The sequence below is a fragment of the Pelophylax lessonae genome, assembly GCF_965119305.1.
Source record: "Pelophylax lessonae genome assembly, chromosome: 8".
In the NCBI taxonomy this organism is placed as follows: domain Eukaryota; kingdom Metazoa; phylum Chordata; class Amphibia; order Anura; family Ranidae; genus Pelophylax; species Pelophylax lessonae.
In genome coordinates this window covers 281,979,866-282,000,793 of record NC_138775.1, presented here as the reverse complement: position 1 = coordinate 282,000,793, position 20,928 = coordinate 281,979,866, and the positions used below count along the sequence as shown (strand labels likewise).

General features: G+C 41.5%; 1 protein-coding gene across 9 annotated transcripts in view; it reads left to right on the top strand.

Annotated features, from left to right (window-relative positions):
* The window catches only part of NFIA (nuclear factor I A), a 504,907-nt gene that overhangs the window by 419,650 nt on the left and 64,329 nt on the right, over nt 1–20,928 (top strand). For 8 of the 9 annotated variants that reach the window (XM_082265066.1, XM_082265065.1, XM_082265064.1 and 5 more), the window contains exon 7: nt 2,953–3,081. The exons of the other annotated variant lie outside the window; for it this stretch is intronic. In XM_082265066.1, coding sequence (XP_082121192.1) covers nt 2,953–3,081 — 129 coding nt within the window. The remainder of the gene's footprint in view (nt 1–2,952; nt 3,082–20,928) is intronic. 9 annotated transcript variants of the gene reach the window in all.

Genomic DNA, 20,928 nt, shown 5'->3' with positions numbered 1-20,928 from the left:
AGAGGTAGGATGAATCAACTGATCAACCTGAATCAGTTGATGGGTTGAATCACCCACTGGTTCAATAGGTAGGATGAATCAACTGATCAACCTGAATCAGTTGATGGGTTGAATCACCCACTGGTTCAATAGGTAGGATGAATCAACTGATCAACCTCAATCAACTGTTGGGTTGAATCACGCACTAATTGCTTATATCTCTCAAAGAATTCCAGTGAAAGGTGTAAAAGATCTTCCAGTGAAGAATATGAAGGTCTTAAAGTATATCTAAAGCCATAACTTGTTTCTCCTGGATAGATTAGGGAAGTTTTAAAACTGCTATCAGGTTTTTTTTTATCTGTATGCTATTAGAGAGATTTCCCTTCACAACTTCTTTTCTAGATACAATAGGAAAGTGAGAAGAAATCTCTACAAAGTGAGGAATATCCCATCCTGGTTGTCACCATAACAAGTACCCCCATTGGAAGATTTTCTCTCTATTCCTGTTCTGGTATCAACTCAAAATTTGGCAATGGTCACCAGGAGAAAAAAAAAGGATGAGTTTCTGTCCAAATCACATTTTCTTGTTGTTTGCATTTAATACTAATCCAACTTATTACGAGAGTTCCAAATAGACCACCTTCACCAGTCTTAGAAATATTGAAACAAATTTGGAATGTGATGGATATAAGTAAATGTGAAATCTTTTTATTAAGCCAGCCATACAATGCTGGAAATTTGGCCGGTTCAGCAGGGACTGGTTAAATGTTGATCTATGTATGGTCAGGCTTGTTGTTCCCGAAGTCAATTTACTGATCAGCTTCTGTACAACCACCCTGTCGGGCTTTTCCTGATCGATCAGTGCCACCGGCTATTGCCAGCAGCACTGTTCAGTGTATTCTGACAGCAGGGAAGTCTCCTCCCCGGTGTCAGAATACAATACCTCGGCAAGAGGATTCCACCATCCACATCAAATATTTGAATGGGGAAATCAAGTCATATTTTTTTTTTCAACCCACAGATTGAACAATGCCTTATTTTAAACATATGCTTCCAATCACTTAATCTTCGCCCCTCATAAAGGAGGTCCTTTTGAAACTCTTGAAGAATTTTGGCTTTTTATTGAATGCAAACAATAAATTAAATTGATCTGGACATAAATGATTTACCTGGCACTATCTTGCTAAAAACCTCAATCCGCTAAGTACAAAAACTTGGATACACAAGTTAACCCACCCAGAGCACTTTATCAGTCTGATGAGTTCCAGCGCTCCTCATCCCTACTTCTCTAGCAATACAAAGCCTGAGAGGGGTTCTAACCGTTCCCCACTCTATCCAAAACTAAAAATAGAAGTTTTGGCTTTCAATTTACTGTAATAGAAGGTATCTTTACGTTCCTACTTGGTCATTATAAATGTTTCACGTTTCGGAGGGGATTCACCCATTGCTTTTCAAGACCTTGTGGTGAGCATTACCCCATCATTTGGCTTTATGATGATGATCATGATAGTAGAAAGCTAAGAAGATCTTAAGACACACCAGTCCCTAAGGGGATAAGAGTAGCCAGAATGTGGTAACAGTTTACCCCGTATATATTAATGAACAGAAGACAGATGAGTTATCTTCAAAACTAAACAAAGGTTAACATTTGGAAGAAACTTATATCACTTTCATCTGAAAGTTTTTCAGTGGAGTTTTAAGAATTTTTTATTGAAATTCTAAAAAATGTTGGCTATACTTATTGGATGCAATGGTAATAGTGCCTCTAACCTCTAAATCATGGAGGTTCGGTGTAGAAATCTAGACCAGTGTAAATGCCTTTCAGAACCTCCAACTGTCCAGCGTAGCAAGGGAACACCACCGGAGGGATGACACTATCTGTTTTTTGAAGTAAGGGGAAATACAAAATCTTGTAGTTGACACTGGAACAGGAATAGAGAGTAGGTCTTTCAGTGGGGGCATTTGTTCTTGCGACAACTGTCTAAGAGAGGATTTCTCTTACTTTGAAGAGTTTTATCCTCTGACACTTGAAATTAGATATAACCATTGCCTACTTAAGGAAAAAAATAAAGTTTTAGCTTTAGACTTTAAGTCAGTAATTTTGTTATATATATATATATATATATATATATATAAAACAATATATATATATATATATATATATATATATATATATATATATATATATATATGCATTTAGCTCATGCATTCACAAGGACGACATCTCACTGCAACACAAGAACATCGCAATATGATTAGTTTCATCATAGTGTAAACACAAAATGTTCTTTTCTTTCCTGTCATCTTCCTCACCATACAAACTGACAATTAACCTTCTGCTAATGTACTAACAATCCTTGCTTCTAGTATTTTGTATTATTTATTTATTTTTTTCCCCTCAAAGGCCTAATTAGTGATACTCAACCTTTGCTCTTTTAAAACGCGTTCCTTAACGAGAATCACAAGCTTCAGATGGCCTTCAAGGTCAAATTATGACAAACCAAAAATTTGCTATATCTAAATGAATTTAGGAACCTAATTCATCATAGATGATCTTGTTATCTTCACAATGGCCCAAGTTGTTAAAAAGACCCTTCATCTTTGCCATTAAACCTGTGTAAGTTTCATTCATGCAAATGGCCCCTTTGGGTTTTGAGGAGGTCAGACAGCTCAGAATGGGTTTCTAGACCAGGCAGAGCCACCTTGAGTTTTCCAGTCTACAGAGTACAGGTCAGCCATATATGTTAAGGGCACAGGTCATCCATGTTTGTAGCACATGAGTTGGACATGTTTGTCGAGGGCATGGGTTGGCCATATTTGTAGAGGGCACAGATTGGTCATGTTTTCTGAGGGTGTCGCATAAGGTTGAGTATCGCTGAATGGATCTTGCTTCAGCAGCCACGTTCACAATGCATAGGCTGTGGTTCCATGACTTAGCATTATTAAATTGCACTTATCAATCATTCTTGCCAGGAATGCCATCGCCTACTACCTTAAAGAAGTCAGAGAAGTCTGGTTTCAGCAGTCCTTCTCCTTCGCAGACCTCTTCCCTTGGAACGGCGTTTACACAGCATCATCGACCTGTCATTACAGGACCCAGAGGTGAGGCCTTATCTGAGGAGCCCCCCTCCCCCACCTAATTTTGACAAGGTTTGCGCTGTGTTAGCGTCCTCAGATGTAGATTTAAGTAGGTGCTTAGAATTCAATCCTTTGTTGTGTACATGATCTGTGCTTCCAATCTACATTTTGTTCTTGATGCTATTGAAATCAGTCTTGTGAGTAAGCACCACCTTGTGTTCCTCTTATTTCTGCTGAGTTTTTACTTAGTTTCCTAATATTTATTTAATTGTCAGAAATAATTATTGGGTATGCTTTGCTCATATAAATTACATGATTGGTGTTTTTTCACTGTTCTTGCTTTTTTGTTTCTTTATGTTTATATTATTTTCAAAAGCATTACAATGCCATTACAGGTAAAAAGGTTTCCAACAGTTCTTTGTTGCAATGTATGATCTTGAATAGATGGCAGTTCCAAAAATGTGTGTGTGTGTGTAAGTTTGCTTCTCATCCACACTAGTGAAATAAAATTAAATTCACGTATTGGTCATCTTCTGCTATCTGAAATTTTGGAAGAAGTGCAAGACATTTAGAATGCCTTTTGGGTGTGCTTGCAAGGACTGGTGATATTCAGGTGCAGTTACCAGAACGTGACAAGTATTCCTAACAGTGAATGTGCTCATTATTGCAGATGGTGAAAACCCATGAGCAACCAAATATCTATAATTCTCCTTTTCTTTTGAGGAAATTGAACACAGTTTTCACATCTGCATCCACGTGTTGATTGGAGTTAAGGAGAAAATTTCAGCCAGTTCTCGGGGCTCACTGTCCACTAATCTCATGGAAACATCTGCCATTGTTTAGTAACCCCACATCATGGGCAAAAGTCTGTTTGCCAGCTTGGAACATTTTTCACTGCCAAGCATATGTGCTCATGTTGATTAAATGCTCTTTTGACATTTGGGTTGGCTCCTGATATAGATGATGGTCTGTGGCTGACTAGAATATGAGGAATGGTAATTCATTATCTTAAAAACTTTAGAATGGCCATAAAAAGCTAATAAATGCTTGTTATTGCCAGCAGAGAAAGCAACACGAGTGGGAAATCTTCTGTGATCAATTAGGGACTGCTCCCTCCCACCAACACCCTTGTGCTTAATCGGAGAGAATGGACAAGGCGCGTCCCAGTGTTGTGTGGTGTGAGCAGGGATGGGCCAGTGTCCCATTGCCCACGTTTTGGCGTGGAAGATCTGACCTTAGATAGTAGACCATGGGAACATATGCATGGTCTGATTTTTTTTCTTGGTGGAATTTTCAATTAAAGCACAGATTTCAGTGGTAGAACAGTTTTGTTCAGCAATTTCCAAAAGACTAATTTTAAACAGGGTAATTTCAGAGCATATTTGGGACTGCACTAGTCTGCTGTTAGTGTTGTCCTCAAAATGCAAAACCTAATGATAGTAATTACTATAACAGAAAGAAATTGGAGTTTCCTGAAATTTTAACTTTCAGTAAGGAACGTCTGGTGCCAAATATGCATAAATGACTGGTAAGTTTATTACTGAATATTATTTGACTACCTGGCATGAAGAAGATCATGGTACTCTCTATAGCAGGTCTATGACATAAAAACTCACTACGTACAGTACATATATGGATGAGACATATTGTTAATTCTCAAATGAAGATATTCCACCAATGGCCCTTAAAAAAACGGAAGCATCATTGTCCTCACATTGCAAAACATCATGGCTTCCAATTCATGATTTTAATTTAAAGTGACTGTACCTTTTATCGGTTAAAAAAGCAATCCCTGAGCTCCAGAAAATTGACTTTTCCTCAACTAAGATGGCGTCATCAGCCTGCATCAGGAGGAAACATTTTCACAGTAAGGTGTCCCAGAATAAAAAAAAGCACTTCTCATTTGTCAGCACAGTTATGTGGTTGTAAATATTATGATGGATACTCACTCCAGGGCTTTGTATTGCATCGGCAGCATTGGGCATCACGACTGGTATGTGCATCAAGGTGCAGACGGGTGACCAGGATATTTAGAGTTAGTGCTCCTTTTTTTTTTCATGAAAAGGTGACCTTACTCTATATGTAGCATGCATGTAACATGGGAAAAATATATCTAAAGCTAGGTCTGCTGACGAATAGGAACGATTACCCTTGGTGCCGGTTACTCCCACAGCCCGTCTCAAGTAGTAGAGCCTCCAGTGCAGCAAGAATCATTTTTCTCTTCTGTTCTTCACCTTGCCATTTCCCTTTCCCAGGACTACTGGCCATATGCCTCAGTTAAATAATGATTTATATATGGCATTTCCTGTTACAGTAAACCCCCCTCCATTGCGGGGGTTACGTTCCGGACCCAGCCGCGAAAAGTGAAAATCCGCGAAATAGAAAAACCCTATTAAAATGCATTGTAGGCATGTTTTTTTACTGTCACTGTACGTGTAAAAGCATTTTAAGGTCTTTAAACACACTTTTAAAACAATAGAAACTCATTTAAACACATAAAAGATACTGAGAGACAGAGCAAGAGCTATGGAAAACACAAAAATATTTCATTTTTAATGATTTATATAGTAAAATAACATTACAAAAAAAAACGCAATATACCGGGACCGCAAAAACTGAACCGCGATGGAGCGGGGGTTTACTGTATTAGTATTAAAAAAAAAACTTTTTTTTGGTTTAATCCATTCATTTTAACAGAACTTTTATAAGTATATTCAACCACAGTTGGATTCTGAAAACACATTTTTATTAATATTCATTATGTCCTTTTGGAACATGCAGAGCTAACTATTTTTAGTTGCCCTGTTCTTCCCATACATCTAAAAACCTATATGAGGATTTTATGCAGATCTGAGTAAAAGTCTGAATAATTAATTTAAAATAAAGTAGTCTCTAGAGCAAACACACTGTGATGGAATGTATTAATGTTGTCCATTACAATTCAATAGTTATTGATGTTTGATTTGCACACAAAAATGCAATCTGATCGATTTATATATGTATATCTATATACAAAGCACATGGCTCTACAGCCTTTGCTCCAAAATCTGCCTAGCCCTCCTTTAACCTTGTTCTGAATATACTTATTGTACAACCACCACTCTGTGGGAGGTGGAACAGGTGAAGAAGGAGGTGGGCTTCTGTCCCATTCTGAATTCTGGCGCTGCCCTGAATGCCACCTGCACTAGACTAGCATCATTCAATTACATGGTGCTGACAGCCCGTTCACCTGTGCCATTGAATGCATGATGCTGTGCAAAAATACTATGCACAGCATGGCATCCCTGATGGACCAAGACAGTACCCCAGGGTGCCACGGCACCCCTTTTCGAGAAATAGTGATCTAATTTGGCACCTCTGATATACATGTTTCAGCAATGAAAACCATGACAGTTGTTCTAATCCTTCCATACTCCTTTCCAAAACTAAAAAAAAGTTGTGGCTAAATATGCACTGTAAAATACTCATTGACTGGAGATGAGAGGCAAAGATCTCATGTCTATGAGGTAGTCATAGACACCACTGGCCAGTAGCTGCGGGAATAGCAGTCAGACACCTTCTCCTAAGAAGCGTCAGCTGTGATGCTGTGGTACTTGGGGGAGCTGGGACTATATCAGTATGTCCATTTGGCCCTGTGATACATACTGTATAGGAACTTTTAGAAGTCTATGTCTGTGAAGGTTCCCATTTATCATGGTCATGGTATACCTGTTGAAGACGTTTTGTAGCTTATCTAAGCCACTTCTTAGTTTAAAAACCCATCTCCGGGCAATTTATGCTTTTCCCATGCTGTGGGCTGTGCCCGCACTTCACTGGTTAACCGCTCAATTTTTGTCTAGGGGAGAGGAAAAAGGAGATATACTTACCTAAACCACTGTTTATCTCAGCACAAGACTGGTCCAGGACCCCCGTGCTGCACCAGTCTTGCGTTGTGGACTGTTCCTGATGTCATCAAGCCCAGAGAAGACTTCATAGACTAGACTAGATTGCCAGTATGTCTTTGAAGGTTCTCATCTATTTCGGTCTTGGTGTATCGAGTAGTAGATGGTCACATTCAAATGGACTTGTTCTGTAATGCTGAAGACGTTTTGTAGCTTCTCCAACCACTTCTTCAGTTCTAATAAGTGTCGGGATCATTCCCACACCAGTTTCTGGGTATGCACCCCTAAATGATCGCCAGTATGTATGTGCAGGTTCTTATCTATCTAGGTCAAGGGTCTTCAAACTATGGCCCTCCAGTTGTTCAGGAACTACAATTCCCATCATGCCTAGTCATGTCTGTGAATGTCAGAGTTTTACAATGCCTCATGGGATGTGTAGTTCCGCAACAGCTGGAGGGCCGTAGTTTGAGGATCCCTAATCTAGGTCATGGTATATCTAGTAGTAGTCATATTCAACTGGACTTGTTCTGTAATGTTGAAGATGTTTTGTCGTTTTTGTCCAAACCACTTCTTCAGTTCTATTGAAGTGGCCTGGAGAAGCTATCTTCAAAATTACAGTCCAGTTGTACATGACTTACTACTATTATCTTCAGAAATCAACAAAACGTATAATATACATCCCACTGGTGCTCAGATATTTGTATACAGATGGATGTCATATACAGTATGACTAGGGGTATGTGAATGTTAGGTACATCATAAAATGTAGTGAAAGTACGCGTTTTATACCACTGAATTAAAAAGAAAATATGATGTAATTTCCCTTTCCACTCTACATGGAGTACAGGGATGGCGGCCCAGGCAGGCACTCATACGTGTATTTTTACATATGTTTATTATTGCTAATGTCATGTTCCAGGTGGAAGTCTGTAAAATGAACAGCGTCTAAGGAGGGTGCACTCTTTTCAGTGGCCCGGCACATCACAAGAATAACACGCTTTCCCCATATATAGCGGCATATTTCTTCGCTGAGATCGCCGTTTTCGCCTTGAGTAAAGATCCCGAGCAGATGTCTTGTTAGGCAAAGGAAATGAGCTCATTGTTTACACCTTGGACTCAAGTGACTGATTAGCAGAAACGAGAGCTGCACAGGAAAAGAAGGAACTGCCACCTCCCCAAATTTCTGCCCCTTTTTTTTTCTTATGTTCCTTCAAGGATGACAGTAATTGGACCTATGCAAGTTGTAATTGATGGTTTTATACTATTCATCTAAATAAGGCAGAATAAATTCAAACCAGAGGAGCTTACACTCCAATGTCCCCATCACAACTATACACAATGTTATTGTATATTGATATGGTTTTGACATATGCCACAGCGCTGCAAAAAGAACATTGAGTCATTCTCATTAGTCTCTGTAACAGAGGAGCTTGCGTTCTGATATCTCCACCAGTTCTATACACATCATTATTATACATTTATATAGTGCTGGCCTAAAGCGGTAGTAAACTGCAACTAAAATAAAAATAAAGTGGACCCCCCTTCAGAGTTAAGTGATAATGTACTAGTGCACCACATACTATCACTGACTCACCTGTAACGTGGTTCCCTCCCATGCAGCGCTGTCACGGATCTCCAGCGCTGCCATCTTCACCCAGTCTTGCTTCTGGGTTTACGGGCTCCAGCTGTATGAATGCCCAGGGCCACGATGACGTCACTCCCACGCATGTGTGTGGGAGCCCTCGGCTCCTGCACGGAGCTCTGAAAGGACGGCACAGGTATGCCAGGTATGATGTCACCGACAGCATCCCATGCAGCTTTTTTCTAAACAGTGCAAGTTTAGGAAATATTCACTGTACCTACCTTATTATAGCCTTATCTGTAGGTACAAGTTCAAAAGTGAAGTTTACCTCCACTTTAATTCATGGTACCAAGCATTGATACAGTCGCATCAGTCTCTGCACCAGGGCATCAGTCTGTCTCCACCCGAACCATACACAATAATATTATACATTTCTAAAGCTATAACATAATCCATAATGCTGTACAGAGAGTTTGAGACATTCGGAAGAACAAGAGGAGCTTACACTCTCATGTAGTAGTAGTAGTCAGAGTAGAATAATTATTTTCTTGCGTTTATCGTCTGTAGCGGGCAATCTACTTTCTCACCACCATCACTGTTTGGTTTAGGGTAGAAGCATTTTTTCAGCAGTGTTAGCTGTGCGGGAGGCCTTGGAGCAGTGCAGGGCTGCAGGCTGGAGAAATTACTTGCTGGCATTGGATCAGGCTAAAGCTTTTAATCGGGTCAATTTATGAGTACCTATGGCTGCTTCTTGGCAAGTATGGTCTGGACCAGGCTTTATCGATTGGCTGAAGACTTTGTACAGAGGGGCTGAAAGCTTCATGCTTGTAAATAATTGGATCGGACGGCCCTTTGAGGTTGGCTCAGGTGTGCGTCAGGGGTGTCCTTTAAGTCTTCTGCTATATGCATTTGAAATCGATCCCTTCATTGGGAGGTTAGAGAGCGGACCATTGTTCGGGGTGCCTTTGGGCATTCCTGGTGAGCCTTCTTTGAGGGTTGTGGCCTATGCTGATGACGTGTCTGTTTTAATTTCTGGGACAGAGGAGGCGAGGGGGTGGTCTCGGTGATGGAGAAGTATGCTGAGGCATCCGGCTTAAAGAACAAATTGGGAAAAGAGTGAAGTTTTTTGGATGGGAGAGGAAGGCGATAGCTTAGAGCTTCCGGTCACCTTCCCAGAGCCCCAGCAGGAAATTAAAGTTTTAGGCAATTACGGCCTTGCAAATTGGGAAAGCAGGCTACAAGATGTCAATGCCAAGGTTGCCAGATGGAAGGAATGGAAACTCTCTTACAGGGAAAGGATTGACCTGATTAAAACTTACCTGATCCCAGTATTTGTCTGTGTTTTGCCAGTGTCTCTCTATGCGAAGATCTACAGCTGTTTCTTTCAGCTGTTATGGGGCAACAAACTGAACTACATTAAGAGGTCTGTAACCTACCTTCCCAGGCGGATGGGTGGCCTAGGTATGATCAACCTGGGGGTATCCTTTTCTCTGATGTTTTTGAAACATAATTTTGGTAACATGCTGGGTTGGTATTTTTCAGTCCTGGTTTAGGCCTTTTCTGCAAAGCTGAGAGAATGGTGGGCCAGTAAAAAGTCTGAGGGTCCGACATGATAAGCTCCCGGCTTACAAAATCTACAGGGGATCAAATAATTATTTTCCCCACTATATATAGCTTTGACATATTCTGCAGTACTGTACAGAGAATACTGAGCCAATCAGTCTCTGCACCAAAGGAGCTTACAGTCTAATGTCCCAGCCACACATTATTACCATTATTAATATTTTTATATTTACTCATATAACTTTGACCAGTTCCATAGCACTACACACAGAACACTCCCAGAGGTTTGTGGGGCCCAGAGAGATAACACAGAAAGCTTCAGTGCCCTACACTGAATACTGTTGCCATGGTTGCAGGGAAGAGAAGTTTGAAGATATTGCTGCAAATGAGAATGCAAGGATAATTTTTTAATAATCTTTGCAATGATGGGGGTTATGTCAATTGTTTGAACAAAAGTTGAGCTTCCCTTTAAATGTATTGTGGTTTCACTGGGGTTGCACTTTAGAGGGATAGACTTTGTGCGGTGTATTTCAGAGAAGTGTCAGTCCATCCCCCAGTGGTGCCTCTCTCTTTATCTGTATGGCATTGCTAGGATCTACATGTCAGTTCTCTAGATAAGTCTGTGTTTTCCTTTCTTGGTAAAAGCAGAGTGTGGATAGTGTAAAGTGACAGCTGGATTTAAACGGCCCTCAGTGAAGGCTGAGACTCTTTCTGCACTTTTTATCCAATTTCTAAAAACAAAATCTGCACACAGTATACATCCATACATTATCCGGGATATTTTATGACAACATTTTACATGTGAATGAAAGGGACCCTAGATATAAGATACAATCTGAAATATGTCATTTCATATTTTTAACATAAATGCTACAAGTGTATGTAAAGGCAAATTTTAAAATGTAATATATACTCTGAACACAAAAAAATTATTTTAAATATATTCCTTAGTAGCCACAAACAATATAAAACCCCTTTGTGTGCACCAAATGCCTTTGAATACCCGGATATTGTCTTTTAAAATTATCAGTGATATCATCACTGTGCTGTGCATAGCCTGTGCAGAGAGCAGAGCTGTGGGAGGAGTCCAGCAGGCCCCACCTACTACAGAGAACTACAGGTGTGGCGGAGACCAGATAAGTCACCCTGCATAAGAAGAGAGAGCAGCAGTGAGAGGTCTTTATTACAAGAAGTCTCACACTGGATTACTGCACAGATCTATATAGGCCCTTTCACATTGATGAGTTCTTTTTTTACGTTTTTACCTTGCAAGTAAAATGCAAGGAAAATGTTTCCCTTTAAATACTATGGGACTCCTCACATCACTGTCTCTGTTGTGCACCCAAACCCATCTTTTATCCCTAATATGTGTGCGGTGGCATCCCCAGCAGCACTGGGTGGTTCCTTCCACCAACCTTCACTTCAGGACTCAGTAAGTACAAGGAGGTTGGTAGGATGAACCAGTGAATGCTGCGGGGTGATCCAAGTGATCAATGTTGTAGATTTGGTGGTTTCCTAGTGGACTTCAAGGGAGGGTTTTCATTGAATAGAGCAGTGTGTTGACGACTTGGGCGTTTGGAAAGGTAAGCATTTCCTCTCTTCTTTTCTCTTTAATTACTTCTCTTTAATTACAGGGCCAACAACATTTTTACTTTTAAAAAGTGTAAATGATACGTTTTCTTGAAGTGAGTAGGGTGGTCAGTAGGGATGAGCTTGGGTTTTGTCAGAGCTCAGTGGGCAGGAGTGATAGCTTTCTTCTGGGTTCAATCACAATTATTATTATCATAGCGCTTTACAACTTGAGGGTAGACAGTACAAATACAATACAATTTAATACAGGAGGAGTCAGAGGGCCCTGCTCATTAGAGCTTACAAGAGGGTCAAAAGATACAAGAGGTAATAACTGCAGGGGATGAGCTGATGGAGAAACTAAAAGTACAGTTGTTAGGTGGTTGCCAGGTAGGCTTCTCTGAAGAGATGTGTTTTCAGGGATCGTCTGAAAGAGGACAATGTAGGAGATAGTCGGACAGATTAGGGTAGAGCATTCCAGATTATGGGAGAGGCTCGGGAAAAGTCCTGTAGGCGAGCATTGGATGAGGAGACAAGGGAGCTAGAGAGCAGGAGGTCTTGGGAGGAAAGAAGAGAACGATTTGCTTGGTATTTCGCGACCAGGTTAGTGATGTAGCTGGGTGCCAAGTTATGGATGGCTTTGTAAATTATGGTTAGTAACTTGAATATAATTCGTAGGTTGAGTGGCAGCCAATGGAGGGAATCCAACTTTGGACCAAACCCAAGCTCATCCTTAGTAGTCAACCTACCCGAATAGCTTTAAATCAGTCCTGCAGAATTAATCTAATTAAAATTTAAATCAACCCAGAACTGATGATAGCATGAGGCTGTAAATAATTGTATATGCATTGTAACAAGTCATTCTCGCAACTAATTATTACTCATAAACCATGACCATATCTGTAGAGTAGTGATGTCAGCCCCATAAAGTATATCTTGTTTCTGGAGCTCGATGATGTCACTTGTGTGTGAGAGCCATCTATGACATAATGTATTACCATTAGATGACATCTGAATTCTAGGATCACCAGAGACAACAAACATGCCATATTTATTAATATGATGCAAAATTACAATGTTGTAAGAACAGAACTAGATCCAAATTAGATTTTACCATAGCTGTTTGAAGCTCCCTGTAGCTGATATTTTCTACATTACTAACCATGCCTTATTCTGTATTGTGTCTCTGTAAGGAGAAAGTCATTGTGGTAGAGGAGTGGGCCTTTGCTTCCTCATGTTAGAGCTGCTTCCTGATGACTGGTGATCTGATGGTTGGTGGGGTAATGATCAAGGTGCAGCAGGAGAGGTGGAGGAAGCACAGAGCCACAGAATAGATGAAGCAGGGAGATCCTTGCACTGTAGATCCTCAGGTACAGCTTCCTCTCCAGCAAGGAGAACATTGAGCAGCACAGTAGTGACATCACCAAATCTCACTCCAAATCTGGTAAGACACAGCAGTGCCTTAGATCAGTGGTCTCCAAGCTGCGGCCTACAGGCTAGATGTTGCCCATTGCTTATCTTTAACTGGCCTTTCGGGCATTTTTTCTCCCACTGATATGAGGCACTAATCCTTCCACTATCACCAACAAAGAGGCACCATTCCTCCTACTGATGCCTACATTGAAGCATTGTTTTTTCCGCAGACACCAATGATTGGGCACTATTCCTTCCACTGACGCCCACATTGGAGCATTGTTTCTTCCACGGACACCAATGATTGGGCACTATTCTTTCCACTAACGCCCACATTGGAGCTTTGTTTCTTCTGCGGACACCAATGATTGGGCACTATTCTGTCCACTGACGCCCACATTGGAGCATTGTTTCTTCCGCGGACACCAATGATTGGGCACTATTCTGTCCACTGACGCCCACATTGGAGCATTGTTTCTTCCGCAGACACCAATGATTGGACACTATTCCTTCCACTGATGCCCACATTGGAGCATTGTTTCTTCAGCGGACACCAATGATTGGGCACTATTCCTTCCACTGATGCCAACATTGGAGCATTGTTTCTTCCACGGACACCAATGATTGGGCACTACTCTTTCCACTGACGCCCACATTGGAGCATTGTTTCTTCTGCAGACACCAATGGTTGGGCACTATTCCTTCCACTGACCCCCACATTGGAGCATTGTTTCTTCCGCGGACACCAATGATTGGGCACTTATTCCTTCCACTGATGCCCACATTGGAGCATTGTTTCTTCAGCAGACACCAATGATTGGGCACTATTTCTTCCACTGATGCCCACATTGGAGCATTGTTTCTTCTGCAGACACCAATGATTGGACACTATTCCTTCCACTGACGCCCACATTGGAGCATTGTTTCTTCTGCAGACACCAATGATTGGACACTGTTCCCTCCACTGACGCCCACATTGGAGCATTGTTTCTTCCACTGACAACAACGATGAGGCATAATTCCTCCTACTGATACCAATGATGGGCCACTATTCCTCCTCCTTCTGACCAGTGGTATGTCATTTTTACTCCTACTTACCATCAAACCTGAGGCATAGTCTACTCCAACTGATGTTGGGGCATTTTCTACTCTCACTGGCTACAGTGCAGCACCCCCTAAAGTCTGAAGGATAGTGAATTGCCCTTTTGTTTGGAAAGTTTAGAGACCTCTGACTTAGATGATAACATACTGCAAATATAAAGTTACAAGGCTACAGAATGAGCATGCTTAGGCACAGGAAGTGCATTTTTCAGCGTACTGCTTAGGCACAATTAACATTTCTGGATCTTAACATAGCAGATAATCCTTTTTTACTTCAGGTCCACATTAAAGCCCAAGTCTAAGGCAAACCCCTGACCCCTTTATGCCACCTCCCAGTGGCCCTTTAAGTGGGCTTTAATGCATGGGGGGCAGGACAACTTCTGTATCACATGATCACTGTAATTGGTTCCCATGTTGGTCACATAATTGGGAGCCTGTCCTGCTGTCTCTCGATCAGAAGCTGTCACTGAGAGCTGTGACCAAAATATCGGTATCGGCACTGAAAAACAATATTGATCGATCACTACTACAGACCACCTCTTAGATGCCAGAGGAGGTACAGAGTCAGAAAGGTAGGATGGCACTGACGGTAGAGAACTGTAGGTGGTGTACAGTGAGTTCCATAAATATTGGGACATAAACACAATTCTAATCTTTTTGGCTCTATACACCACCATAATGGATTTGAAATGAAACAAACAAGATGTGCTTTAACTGCAGACTTTCAGCTTTAATTTGAGGGTATTTACATCCAAATCAGGTGTAGGAATTACAACAGTTTGTATATGTGCCTCCCACTTTTTAAGGGACCAAAAGTAATGGGACAGATTAACAATCATAAATCAAACTTTCACTTTAAATACCTGGTTGGAAATCCTTTGCAGTCAATTACAGCCTGAAGTCTGGAACGCATAGACATCACCAGACGCTGGGTTTCATCCCTGGTGATGCTCTGCCAGGCCTCTACTGCAACTGTCTTCAGTTCCTGCTTGTTCTTGGGGCATTTTCCCTTCAGTTTTGTCTTTAGCAAGTGAAATGCATGCTCAATCGGATTCAGGTCAGGTGATTGACTTAGCCATTGCATAACATTCCACTTCTTTCCCTTAAAAAACTCTTTGGTTGCTTTCGCAGTATGCTTCGGGTCATTGTCCATCTGCACTGTGAATCGCTGTCCAATGAGTTCTGAAGCATTTGGCTGAATATGAGCAGATAATATTGCCCGAAACACTTCAGAATTCATCCTGCTGCTTTTGTCAGCAGTCACATCATCAATAAATACAAGAGAACCAGTTCCATTGGCAGCCATACATGCCCACGCCATGACACTACCACCACCATGCTTCACTGATGAGGTGGTATGCTTTGGATCATGAGCAGTTCCTTTCCTTCTCCATACTCTTCTCTTTCCATTACTCTGGTACAAGTTGATCTTGGTCTCATCTGTCCTTAGAATGTTGTTCCAGAACTGTGAAGGCTTTTTTTTTATGTTGTTTGGCAAACTCTAATCTGGCCTTCCTGTTTTTGAGGCTCACCAATGGTTTACATCTTGTGGTGAACCCTCTGTATTCACTCTGGTGAAGTCTTCTCTTGGTTGATGACTTTGACACACATACACCTACCTCCTGGAGAGTGTTCTTGATCTGGCCAACTGTTGTGAAGGGTGTTTTCTTCACCAGGGAAAGAATTCTTCGGTCATCCACCACAGCTGTTTTCTGTGGTCTTCCGGGTCTTTAAAGGGGTCAGGGGTTTGCCTTAGACTTGGGCTTTAATGTGGACCTGAAGCTCTTTGGATCTCATATTGAGAGCTCTTTGGATCTCATATTGAGAGTTGACAGCACCAGATTTCGAAAGCAAATAGCACACTTGAAATTAACTCTGGACCTTTTATCTGCTCCTTGTAAATTGGTTAATGAGGGAATAACACACACCTGGCCATGGAACAGCTGAGTAGCCAATTGTCCCATTATTTTTGATCCCTTAAAAGTGATAGGCACATATACAAACTGTTGTAATTCCTACATCTTTCACCTGATTTGGATGTAAATACCCTCAAATTAAAGCTGAAAGTCTGCAGTTAAAGCACATCTTGTTTGCTTCATTTCAAATCCATTGTGGTGGTGTATAGAGCCAAAAAGATTAGAATTGTGTCAATGTCCCAATATTTATGGACCTGACTGTATATCCTGTGGTGGTGTATATCCTGTGGTGGTGTATATCCTGTGATATGTTGGAAGTTTATTCCTGCAGACTTGTTACTGGTAGAATTGGGCACTGATCCTGTATGAAGTAACTGTCTTCAGGATGTATGCCTTGTGTCGGTAGCCGAAACCCCATTTATGAGCCAGTAAAACTTCTGTAACTTGTTGAAGTCTGCCGCCTGGCAATGACAAGCGTGGTTCTGTACCGTCCTATAGGTGTTACAGTGTGCCTGAAGCTCCACGTAGCGGAGATTCCTCTGGGCCAACTTCACAGGCCTTCCTTTGTTCCATCGCCGTGGACCGACATTTTTTTTTTTTATATTGCAGAATAATTAAACTGCACGTCGCCGCTTTCATTACCAGGCAGGAAAGGCATCATTAGTCTTTCCTCTTTTCATCAATTTTTGGAGAATGTCACCTTGATAAGTAACTTAGTAAAGCACATCTCTGGTCTTTTCAAAATGTACATATATTAAGTTCTGGAGCGCCGTCTGTAAATGAGGCGAAACGCGGGCCATTCTAAAGGCGCGGGGAAAAGGCTACGGAACAAAATGACCAATAATGCGCAATTTTGTCTCCGGGTGCTTAGGCAAGCAGTTATATAGTTTGGGTGAAAAATGACTCCGTTCCATCAAGTTCAGCCTTTTGTGACTTCTCTGATGGCCTGGAGGAAAGCAGAATGGCCTCCCTACACCCGACCCCTGATACATTTTACAAGCGTTTTCCCAATCCCGAGTACGCCAGTCAGTTTCCATCCCTGAACCATAATATAGCAGGGATTCCCAAACTATGGCCCTGCAGCTGTTGCAGAACTACACATCCCATGAGGCATTGTAAAACTCTGACATTCACATACATGACTAGGCATGATGGGAATTGAAGTTCCTGAACAACTGGAGGGCCGTATTTTGGGAATCCCTGATATACAGTATATGCTAGATGCTGGAACGTTAAAGTTTTATTACCCACTTCTGGACCAGAAGATTTTCCCCCTTGATGACCAGGCCATTTTTTGTGATTCGGCACTGCGTTATTTTAACTGACAATTGCGTGGTCGTGCAACGCTGTACCCAAATAAAATGTATGTCCTTTTTTCCCCATTAATAGAGCTTTCTTTTGGTGGTATTTGATCAACTGTGCGATTTTTATTTTTTGCGCCATAAACAAAGAAATAGCGACAATTCTGAAAAAAAAAAAAACACAATATTTTTCACTTTCTGCTATATAACATTCCCAAAAAAAATTTAAAAATCAAATATTTTCATCATTTTAGGCCAATGGTAAAAAAAAAAAAATCCCAATAAGCGTATTTTGATTGGTTTGCGCAAAAGTTATCGCATCAACAAACTAGGGGAAAGATATATGTCATCTTTATTTATTTTATTTTTGTTACTAGTAATAGTGACAATCAGCGATTTTTAGCGGGACTGCGACATTGCGGCGGTCAGATCGGACACCTAACTGACATTAGGTGGGGGTTAGGGAAGGGGTTAACCTAGGGGCGATTAAAGGGTTAAATATGAGCCTAGGGGGTGTTTTGTAACTGTGGGGGGGGGGGGGAGTCACTTAAATCCCCTTTCTTCCTCATTCTGATGTTCAATTCGAACATCAGCAAGTCGTCTTCACCACATCTAGATGCCTAAATGCATTTAATTGCTGCCATGTGATTGGCTGATTAGCATAGTTGCACCCCAAAGCTCAAACACATATCCGTGTGTATATACTGACGGAGTCGGTAGGGCAGAGATCGGTGTCAGTAGTTTTATTGTTATTTTTTAATTTTTTTACAATATTTTTATTAGCCCAGTTAGGGGGCTTTGGTGAAATATCAGGGGTCTAAACAGGGGGAATCTGCACCACAAGGGGTGATTAGGGTGTGCCCAGGCACACTCTGCGCGCATGCCTATGCTGATTAGCAATTGAACAGGTCTACCTAATTAAGTAGCCAGTGAGTGTAAATTCCCAAAATAAATACATTTAGAATTTTTCCATAAAACAAAATTAATATGCTGCTTATTTAAGGGCAAGTTCCCCAAGGTTAAAAATTGTAATCTTTAACGTGCCAGTATCTAGCGCCATCTAGAGTTCTGAGTGTGTAACACACCCAGCATGCCCTGGGGCATTGCTCCTCCAATTTTACCAAATAAAAGACTCTACCCCCCCCCCTCCCCATATAATTATTTGGAGTCCTATTGCTCGTTAATAAAAGTGTGTGTTGACTAATACTTGTATTGTTTATTAAGCTCTACACATAATAGGCCGTATTGTGGCCTCGCTAAACCTTTCTGAAATAGAACTCCGATCATTGTCGTTTTTTCCTTTCCGCGCACAATGCTATCCCGTACAATCAAACGGCGGGGGATCCATAGCCGGGAACCTTTCAGCGCAGATCTGAATAATCTAACACTTTGTTTTTAATTAATTGTCTTTGCTCGGCGCCGCTAATTGTCATTGTAGAAAGTGAGTGGAAAAAGCAGACAATCTGTTAAATCTACAATTATTTAAAAACCAGCAAGCGTGTAATTACAGCCTAAGAGGAGCGGATGTGAATGGAGCCCAGGAAATATTGGAAGAGGGGATCTCTCTGCCCGCTTGTGCTCGGCATAGCGGGCTTTAAAATTAACTGTATCGCCCCCTGCCGGGGAGGCGTTGTAAAAGCCACAGAAAAACACCTTCCTATAAAGGGCTCCATAATTGCCGGGCACATATGGAAGTGAAATCTCTATTGCTATAATAATCTGCGCCCGGATAGGTGCCAGGGACAACCCGCCAAGTTAATTTAAGGCTTCCGCAGCACGGCCTAAGGAGTTGTGTTAACTTGTATCGTACAGGCCTGTTCAAACAACAAAATAAGCACTTATTCTTTGTATGGCAGGGGCTTTTTATATCAGGCTGTGGATATTGGCAGGGATTAAATATTAGCACCATCCTTCCAAACATTTGTGAATGGCAAACAGGAGCAAGTTAAAGCTGGAAAATACAAGAACCAGTTTTTATTTCACTTATAAGTGTCGTTATATTTAAAATCTTTAAAAATGTATTTTACTGCTATTTTGCATTCCATACATAAGGAATTAATCATTGTCAAATGCGTTTTATGCATAGTAGAAAATACTTGCATGATCCTGCCATTCACTGTCACTACCTGCTTGCCTGTGTCCCCGCTGTAGCATGTTGTCCTATGGCTCAGCCGTTGCCATCTTCACTGAGCATGCTCCAGCTGCAGTCAACAGTCAAGCCATTCATTCCCTTTGTTTTTTGCTAATAGCAAGAATACGCGGTTTGAATATTGACCAATCGTTTGATCGCGGACCAACAAAAACAGCGTTCGTTGGTCGAAACCGTCTCCAACATTAACAATTGAAAAAAAATCTTTCAAAGAGCAATCGATTTCATACGTAGTGTTGACGTTTCACGTACAAGTGGAAGTGATGTAATGTGCGTGTTACCTTGTAGCCACGCCCTTCCTCCCAGCACAAACGTTCCTACGCTCTTCGTTGAGGGGACCGGCATTGAAACCGTATATATATATATATATATATTTTTTTTTTGCTGACATTTCTTTTGCCTTGTTTATTTGGAATTTTTCATTAGTGTTTACGAAACTTCCTTCTTGAACACTGCTTCCGGGTCACCAACTATTTCCGCTCATGCGTGATAATGTTCTATAGAGTTTCTACTGAAGACCTTCACACAAATGAAAAGATAACTATTTCCTTTTAAGTTTATGAAGTGTCTGTATGAATTCTCAATAAAGTTTGTTAAAAAAAAAACTAAAAAAGGAAACTGCAATCCGCTGAGATCAGCACTTCATCACTGCACTGAGCTTAATCGGATCGCTCTGCACAACATCCGCTGCACTGCTGGTGTGAACCAGCCCCAGGGCTTTATTTCAGCTGGAACTTGGTGGAACTCAGTTCCACCACCTTTGGCTCAGGCCCTTGGCTCCCTGCTTATGGCTATCACTTGTAAACAGAGACGTCTGGCTTCTGTATTTACAAGTGGCAGCTTGTCTCCCAACGGCTTCCATAGATCTGATCTCCTGAGTGGCTCCCACTGAATGCAGGATAGGGACAAGGTGGATGCAGGTGCCCAGGGTGCATTGGGGATGTGGATGCAGACTACTGGATGATCTCCCTACAAGAGAGAGGTGGAGCCACCCACAGTGTGCGGAGAGGTACTAGAGAAGAAGAGGGGTGAAATTGAGATGTGGATGGGGAATGCAGAGGTAAGCAGCTGTGGAAGAAGGCTGAGCTCTGCACTCTATGTGTAGCGCACCCCTGAACTCTGCACTCTGTGTGTAGTGCACTCCCGAACTCTGCACATGGAGCACCCTTGAACTCTGCACTCTGCGTATAACCCCACCAAACTCTGCACTCTGCACATAAAGCACTCCTGGTATTTAATGCCACTTTAAGACCCTCCCACTGTTATTGAAACTTGACCATACCCACTATTTGATGCAGTTTGGAAGGTGTATGTGTAAGGGGAAGGGGGTTTTGGGGGGGTCGTGGGTGAGTTCCTGTACCAATTTTCTGAGAAAAAAAGCCCTGACCAGCCCTAA